This window comes from Prosopis cineraria, unplaced genomic scaffold, assembly GCF_029017545.1.
Source record: "Prosopis cineraria cultivar Desert tree isolate PC_DT_omini unplaced genomic scaffold, ASM2901754v1 PC154, whole genome shotgun sequence".
In the NCBI taxonomy this organism is placed as follows: Eukaryota; Viridiplantae; Streptophyta; class Magnoliopsida; order Fabales; family Fabaceae; genus Prosopis; species Prosopis cineraria.
The window spans coordinates 1-10,239 of NW_026555481.1; the positions used below are offsets into that span (position 1 = coordinate 1).

General features: G+C 37.7%; 1 protein-coding gene and 1 pseudogene across 2 annotated transcripts; one reads left to right on the forward strand and one right to left on the reverse strand.

Moving 5' to 3' along the window:
- Nucleotides 1–529: 529 nt before the first annotated feature.
- LOC129295619 (protein NUCLEAR FUSION DEFECTIVE 4-like) lies at nucleotides 530–2,648 on the forward strand (annotated as a pseudogene).
- Nucleotides 2,649–7,292: 4,644 nt separating this feature from the next.
- LOC129295618 (ras-related protein RABC2a-like) lies at nucleotides 7,293–9,903 on the reverse strand. 2 transcript variants are annotated; one of them, XM_054934153.1, is made up of 6 exons: nucleotides 9,570–9,903; nucleotides 9,096–9,161; nucleotides 8,815–8,880; nucleotides 8,429–8,550; nucleotides 7,838–7,966; nucleotides 7,293–7,760 (listed from the first exon to the last, which is right to left on the reverse strand). In XM_054934153.1, the coding sequence occupies exons 1-6, from the start codon at nucleotides 9,649–9,651 to the stop codon at nucleotides 7,650–7,652; spliced, it is 576 nt and encodes a 191-aa protein (XP_054790128.1). In that variant the 5' UTR covers nucleotides 9,652–9,903; the 3' UTR covers nucleotides 7,293–7,649. The 2 variants fall into 2 exon arrangements, with proteins under 2 accessions (XP_054790128.1, XP_054790127.1); XM_054934152.1 differs by having other exon boundaries at nucleotides 9,513–9,901.
- Between the last annotated feature and the right edge of the window lie 336 nt (nucleotides 9,904–10,239).

Sequence of the window (10,239 nt, forward strand, 5' to 3'; positions counted from 1 at the left end):
TCCTAATTTCAGCAATTGTCTCTTCGTTTTTTCGATGGGGTAATTAAGTCGTTGGATCCATTTATATAAACTTAAATAAGTGATCAGTTCTTTTTATACTTATAAATTTTAAAGTGATTTCACACAAAAAAATTATATGGCATTGTTCACGCTAATAAAAATAATTTATTATTTAGTGATTTCTAAATTTCAAGATATATTTATGTATTTTCATTTATACAATGATTTAATATTTGATTTCTAAATTCCTTGGCTCCAGGTTCTTCCTTGGTTTCTGGTCAATGATTTAAACAGACAACAAACTTAAACGTATGCGACGTTCCCTTCGGTTTCCTCCAGCAGCAGTCGTATTGTGAATTTGTGATGTCTATCCCCGATCTTGTCCAGCCTCTTCTGGGACCCGGCAAGCACTAGTTACTGGTAAACTTACTACAACAGTAAGCCCGCGCGTAATGCTTGTCATTTTCTGGGCCGACGTAATTATATGTCCTCCCACATGAGATTCCTATCCACGGACGCCATCCCCTTAGTCTGCCCTATAGTTAAACTGCGTTGAGACTCCATGTGGATCTGGATCTGGATCATCCTCCATTCTCGCTCCTCTACATAGCCTCGCTCCAAACCTTAAACCCCACAACATCGTCGCAACAATGGTAGCTACACAGGTCAGTACCGCTACCGGCGGTGGTGGCTGGAGACAAATGACAAGCTTCACCCACCAAATGATCACCGGCCACTGGTTCATGGTCTTCGCGTCTCTGCTTATCATGGCAGTCGCCGGCGCTACCTATATTTTCGGTTTATACTCAAACGACGTCAAGACCTCGTTAGGCTACGACCAAACCACTCTCAACCTGCTCAGTTTCTTCAAAGACTTGGGTGCCAACACGGGCATCTTGTCCGGGTTGATCAACGAGATCACTCCTCCTTGGGTGGTCCTCTCCATCGGGGCCATCATGAATTTCTTCGGCTATTTCATGATCTGGCTCGCCGTCACCGGCCGTATTGCCAAGCCCCGACTCTGGCAAATGTGTTTCTACATTTGCATTGGGGCTAATTCCCAGACTTTTGCCAATACCGGTGCTTTGGTCACATGCGTTAAGAACTTCCCCGGAAGCCGCGGCAGCGTTTTGGGGCTTCTCAAGGGTTATGTTGGGCTCAGCGGCGCCATCATAACTCAGCTTTACCATGCCTTCTATGGCGACGACACCAATCTCTCATCTTGCTCATTGCTTGGATTCCCAGCTTTTTCCACCATTTTCCTCCCAACAATCCGGATAATGAACACCACTCGGCAACCCAAGGAGCTCAAAGTTTTCTATAATCTTCTTTATATCTCGCTTGGGCTAGCCGGGTTCCTCATGGTATTGATCATCGTGCAGAACAGGCTGAGCTTTGCGAGGATTGAATACGCGTTCGATGGCCTTGTGGTTCTGTTTTTACTTTTTCTCCCACTTGCCGTGGTTTTCAGGGAGGAACTCCGCCTCTGGAGAGCCAAAAACCAAGCCTTGACCGATGCTTCTGAGAGTGATGGTCGTCACTGAAGCTCCACCTTCAATGACGGAACCACCTCAGACCCAGCTAGAATGTTCCTCCACCACCACCAAGTCAGAGAAGCAAAGTTCCTGTCTGAGCAACGTTTTCAAACCACCGACCAGGGGAGAGGACTATTCCATTTTGCAAGCTTTGTTCAGCATCGACATGGTGGTTCTGTTCACTGCCTCAACTTTCAGTGTCGGCGGGACACTGACTGCTATTGACAACATGGGACAAATCGCAAAATCTTTGGGATACCCGAGTAAGAGCACCTCCACCTTCGTGTCCTTAGTGAGCATATGGAACTATTTGGGACGAGTAGTCTCTGGTTTCACCTCTGAAATCTTCCTGACCAAATACAAATTCCCTCGTCCTTTGATGCTCTCTCTAGTCATGCTCTTGTCATGTGTCGGACATCTTCTAATTGCCTTCGGTGTCCCCAATTCTCTCTACTTGTCCTCCGTGATTGCCGGATTTTGCTTCGGAGCACAGTGGCCGTTGATATTCGCCATCATATCTGAAATATTCGGCCTCAAGTATTACTCCACTCTGCTCAATCTGGGAGCAGTGGCGAGCCCTGTGGGAGCTTACATACTGAACGTGAGAGTGACAGGCTCTTTATACGACAAGGAGGCTTCGAAGCAATTGCAGGCAAAAGGGTCGACAAGGAAAGCAGGGGAAGATTTAAGTTGCATAGGAGTTCACTGCTACAGGATGGCCTTTCTCATAATCACAGCGTCGACAGTTATAGGGTGCTTGATCTCCTTCATATTGGTGATCAGGACTAGAAAATTCTACAGAGGCGACATGTACAGTAAGTACCGAATGGAAACACGCACTGTGATGGCTGCTCCTCCAGGTGGCACTGTTTCGCTAGAGGCAGAATCTCATGCAAATAATGCTTCCTTCAACGCTAACGCGAACGGCGGCAAAGGAGATTCAGATAAAAACAGTAGAAAGTGAAGGCGGTGGAATGTGTAACGTGGATTCGATGTTTTTGTATGTTACGGATTAGAATATCTGATCACTTGTCTTTCGTAGCTTTGAATTGAGAATAGTGGAAAAATGCCTGTCAGTTTGATCAAACGATTACATAGATTTCTCTCTGAAAAGTTTTCCTTTCATTCATCCGCACGCGGACAAGGAAGTTGATAGTAAATTAGAAATACACCGCATCCAAAAATAAAGTTAAAAATGAGTGGGTTGGTTCATATAGACTCAATCTTTTAGAACCTAAGCTCTTAAATTCAATTTTTTTGAAGTATTTAATTTTTTAAATCTTGACTCTTATATAAAAGGTAAGGTTGAGGCCTGTAAGCCTTTATTATTAATTTTTATTTTTTAAAATTTTTAAAATTAAATTTTGTAATTATAATATTTCATATATTTTCTAAAAAATATAAATTATAATGTTTAAAAATTAAAAATAAATAATAAAAATTTTAATTTTAAAATATAAAGATATATTCTAAAATTTAAATTTAATTTAAAAATTAAAAATATTTATTTTTTAAGAAAAAATAAGAACAAGCTTAAAAAAACGGCTCGAGCCTTTTTTCATGGTCAGGTTTAAAAGTTTAATTTTTTTTAAATATTATTTTTTAAACTTAAACTCTTATAAAGATAGAATTAAATGGGCGACATTTTAAGTCAGCTTTCATTTTCAACTCTACCCAATAACCGTGATAAGAAGTAGGACAAAATGGAGAGAGAGTAATCTCGGCATGAAAGTCTGCAACTTGCAGTCAGAATATCTATTAATTTGTCACGTTTATTTCTGGTCATGAAGACATATAGTTAACGGTTCAAACTTTAGGAATAAGCTAAGAAAATGCACTGCAAATCGGAATCAAAGTAGGTAGAAGAGTGTAGTGTGAAAGGCAAAAGGCCAAGAAGGAGGTTTGGTGGGTAGGAAAGGACAAAATGGTGAGAGAGTGATTTTGACTTCAAAGTATGCAACTTGCAGCCTGACTGTTTGTTTTGTGGGCTGATTAATTGGTCACTCTCGTTTTCTTGTGTAGCGCTCTGGAAACCCGAAACCTACAGTTCGCTGTTCAGAGTTGCACTCTGTTTTTATTTTAAGAAAAACTATTACTTTTTATTTATTTTTTATTTAAATAAAATTATTTACTTTAATAAATATTTATTATATATTTTTTAAATTATATTTTATAATTTATATTAATAAAAAATAATTAATAATGTTAATTAATATAAAACATATTAATTCAATTGTTTTTAGTTATTATAATGAATTAATTTTTTAAAATTGTATGATATAATTTTTTTGTATATAAAAATAAAAGGATTATATAATAAGTAAATGGGATGAAAAAGAGTTGGCATCGGAGTTCCAGAAATTAAGCAGGAAGACCCGCAGAAATCCTCCGAAATTCATAATGTCCATTACCTATTGGCTTGGAGAGATCTTGTTTCATGTTTCTGTTGGATTTCTTCTGACTTTTATCTTCGGTTTTAATTCGTTACCCGTGCTCTGTTCTGTCTTCCCTAACTACTCTCTATTTTTTGTTTTCTTATTATATTTATTTTAAAAACGGAATGCAAAACAAAATTAGGATGTTTAATAATTTCTATTGATATACAAAAAACATTTCTACTTAAATCAGACTTACGTACAATTATTTAATTAATCAAAATACAATAGATGTATGATCTTTAATGGTATCATGATGGCTGAACAATTTCATCACCAAATTATACAATTATATTTTTTGAATTATACAATCATATTTAAAATATATAGTATTAGAAATTATAAATTTATGATATTTTGATTGAAGTATTTAATGCAGTTATAAATTAATTGTGTATACATTTTTCTGGAATTCAAGCAAAATTGAATTGACGTGTGCCCTGCTTTATATAAGTTTTCTTCTTACAATATAATAGATTTGATAGAAACTAAATGTTTGCATTAATTTTGCAATTGTTTCTTTTAAGAAAGTAAATATATAGGGGGTGGGTTGTGTGTGTAAAGATTTGAAGGCTGGCATGTTGTGCAGGCCTCGGCACCAGATGACCAGGCTTTGTAGTATTTAGGGCAAACCAAACTGTGAACTAGTTTGTACCATTTATTGTTTTTTAAGTAGATTTTATCTTAGATTTTACAAGCCACTTGATGATTGATAGGTGTAAGACGTATTGTAAATGCTAGCAATTCGTTGTCAGCCGGTTGCTCTTGTTCAATGAATGGCTTAAATACGCAAATAGCCTTATCTAAAATAATCATATTCAACTCTCCCCGGCTCCTGCAACTGCAAGCTTCTCCCATCCATACCGCTTGCGCATGAGATGATAAGATAAAAGGCAAACAAATATTTAAGAAAATAATCAGGCTTATTGAAAAAAAAAAACGAAAAGCCAGGGAAGTCAAATTCTATGTCTATCCGAGTCCAAAAGCTTTCGTAAATCTTTAGAGAGAGTCAGCGAAAACAAAATATTGACATTGAGATGATGAGTTATTCTAATGAACTATTTTTTGATAATAAGGTAGAGAAAATGTATTAATATAATGCAAGCTCACAAGACAGTTCTACAAAAATATCATGAGCCACGCGTTGAGGTGGTTCCCTGATCAATGGCCACCTCTTGTATGAGAAGCAAGCATAAGAAGTGGAGAATGATCAAAAACACAAAAATTCACAAGCACAAGAGTATCATAGCTAAAGTATTGATAAAGTAATTTACATATTCATCAGCTCACGCGCGCGGGATAGAGTAAAACAACGTGGCGGTCCCTGGCTACTTGGGATAGTATTTTGTGAAAGAATTGTTGGTGGTGCAGGTGAGAGACGTTGCTTCTTCCAACTCTATCGATCGCTTATTCAAGAGAGTCAGTGTCCCAGGGGTGACCACCACTTGCCGAAATCCCTCTCCTCAGCACAATTCGAGGCCTTCATGAATTCTGTCCTGTTCGACTTCAATGACAACAATGGTGGTCCAGCTTTTTCATGAAACCAATAAGGTTAAATAATTGAAGTTGAAACTCGAGTTAAAGTGGAGCATCGACATGATCTGAATGAACTGAAAGTGAAAGAAGAGCGCACATTGACAAGCCCCAGCCGCAACACATGGGCCTCTAGAATTGACCCGCATGTCATCAGATCACCACATGCAGAGCCAATAAAGTGGAAGGTGTGGGACTACATCATTAGCCAGTTATGACTCAAGAAATGAAGGAAAAATTGAACAAGGAAAGTAACATTTATTGTCCTGGCGTGGGATGATTGTGTTCACTTTCCTGGTTTTTTTTTTTTTTTTTTTGGTTAAGGGTATTGACTTTATGTTGTGGTGTTGGGAGATGGACGCAAAAAAGGTGATTGGAAAAAAGCACAATGGGGCGTGAAATTGATGTAGCATTATGCGGAGGCGAGTGGTCCCAGCCCAGTGCACTTTGGCATGTTGAGGGACACCCAGTCAGGCATGAAGAGCCCGAAAACGCCACTGCCACCCCATAACCACGATGGGTTTGACATTTATTTCAATTCATTTCACCGCCTTCTCCCCAAGTTGCACCATCTCTCACCACATTTGTTGGCAGGGATGGTTCTCTCAAAATCAACAGAAATAGAAATATGGGAAAAAGTTGTGCACGTCATCTTTAAAACATAAAACATAGACGATACTTTCGTTTAGTCTTAATTTCCTCACACTTATTCCAATCTTTAACTGTGGGTTAAGTTGATGTCAATTTTTTTTGGAGATACAATAGAGACCCTTAAATATGGTTTGTACTACCAAACTTCAAGTCAAGTTAATTATGATTTTTACAAAGTGATAATTTAATTTTATTTCTGATGCACTCGTCAAAAATTAAAGATAATGAATTTTAATAGCTGAATGGATGTCAATATTAGATTTTTCAAATGAGTGATGGTGAGTAGTATTTATAAATATTTAAGTAATGTTTTAAAGTGATACGTTTTAAATAATAATATTCTCATTAAAAGTTATAATCAATATTGATTTATAACCCTTATATTGGTTTATGAATAACTTTGTGTTGATTCATAAACATTCCTATTAATAATTAATATTGATCAATGCCTATTTATAATAAACTTTCATGAAAACAACGTTCTTTTTAATTTATAAAGTTTTTTTGAAATACATTTCCTTTTACTAATTGATATCTTTTAGTTTTATAATCATTCAAAAGTTCTTTTAAAAACACATAATATTGGTGATTATAACTCTCTATATAACGTTCATAAATTTTTTAAAATTTATGCGGGCATAGCTCTTTAATTTATAAAGACATAACTTTTTAAAAAAGATATCTCTTAATTTTAAAAATATTTCAACGACATTTTAACAAGGTTGAATCCAAATTTTGTTGCTCTGCTCCAACCACACTGTTATGTATGCCTCATCTCACATGGATTCAGGATGTGTTGGGGTCACTTTGACGCACCTTCCTTCTTTCCGTCTTGGCAATTCTACACAACACCGTCCATCCATTCCCAATCATTGCCCCACCACATGCCATGCTTCCATTAAACCTCCCCTCACCCAAAAAAATAATTCAGAGGATCATTGTGCGTTGAACAATGTCATAGCGATGCCAATTACTGGGAAGCCAATATCGTTCTCGCGTCTTTGCCCCAAGAAGAAATCAAGAATATCCAAGTGAACGCTTGCATATGAATAGCCAGTGTTTTAATATTAATTGCTCGTTCACACTATGTCAAATTTTTATATTATATATAAAATATAGATTTCAATGAGCACCATGAGACACCAAACTGCGACTTAATTAATGACACACACGATCTATGAAGGGGGTGATCCTGCGAGCATTCATCTGTTCAACATTAACAAAGTCTACAAGGTTGCATTGATTTATTGGTCAGGTGTGAGCTAAAATGGAGAACATAAAGGCAAGCACATTTACACAAGATAATAGGCATAATGTTGGAGGAATTTTTCACTTGTTAGTGCAAAGTATAATGCGACGGGCAGACAATGACGAGTCAGAAGCCAAGGATGAAGCTTTTGTTTTTTGGCCGAAGGAAGAAGCTTAATTAATATACATGATATGTCCAAGGCTCCAAGCTGTGCTACTCAAGATTCACTGTCCCCCGAAATGCATTTTAGGAGTAACAAGCACCGTTCTTAGATGATCGGGGTTCCTGTTTCTGCTTTAGAATATTCCTTTTAACTGAGGTGGATCCTTCTTCCAAAAGACTAGGAACTTCCATTATCTATCAAACAACAGCCGATTTGTTATCAATGCATAGGGGAAAACGATGTACAGAATAATCTGAGTCTCCAAATGTACCTTCAGAGCAAGTTCCTCGAAGCATTTCTCCACATTTTCTCGAGTTTTAGCACTGCATTCAAGAAACAAAGAGCCCAACTCTTCGGCGAGGGCTGAGCCCTCTTCTCTGCTCACAACCCTTTCAGAATCCTGAACACAAATAAATAACCATCAAGTAAACTAATGAACAGAAGACGTCAGGAAAAAATTTATGCTAGTAAAAGAACCCTGGAAATAAGCAGTACCAGCCTAGATTTCAAAAGATGATTCTCCTAAACATGCAGGGCTTTGCCCTTTGTGAAGTGAGCTGCTTTTCATTTCACTTATTAAGATCTTAGCTTGTTGCCTATGTCACCATTGTCTATTCTTCCTAAAGCTGTCGTAGTAGTACAGATTAACAAGACTTGTGCCTCACTGAGCAGAGACACAGGGTAGACAACCTGAATTTTCTTTCATTACCCTTGTAAATGGAGATGAGCTCAAAACTTTATATTTCATCATGCTACATTAATATATTTCCCTGTAATTTTACTGACGGAATATTTCCCTGTGATAACCAATTCCTTCCCATACCTTGCATAAATAAATACAAAATCATAGCAAAAATCTTACCCTGTCAACTTTGTTTCCAACTAGCATCTTCACACAATCCTGATTAGTTGAATAGAGTTCCACGTCCTTAGACCATATTTCTGATAAGTTTGTGAATGTGTATCTCCTTGTGACATCATACACTAAAATGAGAGCAAACAATAAGCATTGTATTAAACTATAATTCCCAACAATGGAAATGATTCCTTTTAAATGCTTAATTTGGTCATCATATATCAGGCCTCATTCCAACATAACAGATGCCATGAAAACCACCAATAAAAGTATCGAGAGTCACGTAGCTCAAAACAAGTCTCACCCACCAAATTTTCCATAAAGCAATTCTCTACAGAGTCTTCTAGCCAGAACTCAATATGCAGATAGATTTTGGAATTAGTTTAGCATACCCAGAATGATTCCTTGCGCTCCTCTATAATATGAACTTGTTAGAGTTCTGAACCTTTCCTGCCCAGCTGCGAAACAGATATAACGTTTCACAAAGGGAAAGCATTACTGAACAGTCACTTGTGTCAATGGACACATGGTCCACACGATATAAATAAGAGAGAGAATACATTCCACTCTTTTTGTTTGCTTCCACAAGTCTAGTTGCGGAAGTATTATTGATGAGAAAAAAGAGCCTGATTTCATGAATCAAATGGAAGCACAAGATTTGGGCACAAGTTACCAGTATCGCAAATTGTTAATGTCAATGTCTTCCCACCTACTGTGAGCTGCTTCGTAAACTCATCGGCTGCAGATGATGAAGACAAAAGAGCAGTTAGATTAGATCATTTCATAAACGGAAAGGTGCTTCTTAAGGGTTCGATGTTGGTCTGCCACCTTATCATTGAAACGAACTTAAAAAGTTCCAACTCAGAAAGTGGATTGTAAATTTAAAATAGAAAATCAGCAGATACTGTTTGCTTGACACGAATCTATAAGAAATATCACACAAAATCCCTTGGCTGTTCTGTTCAGAACTTCAGGTTGGTGGTGGAAAATAGCAATCAAGATGTCAGAGTCATGTCATGATAGGTTCAAGTCCGAGATTTCCAGAGGAACTTGATAGAATGAATAAGCAAATGAGAGCTTAGATAAATACCAATGGCTGGGGCAAGAAGTTCAAGAGAACCGGATAAGAAGCTGACGACTAGACTACCTTTTCCCACACCAGAGTCGCCGATCAACAAGATCTTGAAAGAGGGACCATACCCACTGCTCTGACCTGAAGATGAACTCATTATCTCTCTCTCCCGCTCTCTCCCCTTCTCTCTATAGTGAATCCTTTTCTAATGGACTCTCTCTCTCTCTCTCTCTCTCTCTCTATGTAGAAAGTACAGTGAAAGAAACATGTATATATAAAGTCGGTGTGGGTGGGGTGGGGGAGAGCAAGAGGGAGAGATGTAAGAGAAGAAAAGGAGAAAAGCTTAAAGACACCCCTGTAATGAAGTGCAATGGGGCATCTTTCTTTTGATTAAAGAAAACGGCTACCTTGGTCTGAGTTTCTCCTTTCTTCAGACTCAGCTGAGTCACGAACGTATTTATTCTTTTCTTTTTCCGAGCTTATAAATTCCCCAACTTCAAATATGCGGTGCCCAAGTTAGAAACTCCAAGCCCCACGTGTAAGGGATTGGGATGGTTTGCTCTGTAAGCAATGCTCTTCAAAGATGTTCGCTTTTGTGTTTTCACCTGTTGGTAAGGTGTAGTTACCTTTTCAAGCCAACAATCATATTACTGACCGAATGAAAAAGGGATACTAGTCGATTAAGGCAGGCACAGACGCTCAAAAACAGCATCATCCATGTCTTTCATCTCTATACTGAAAACTT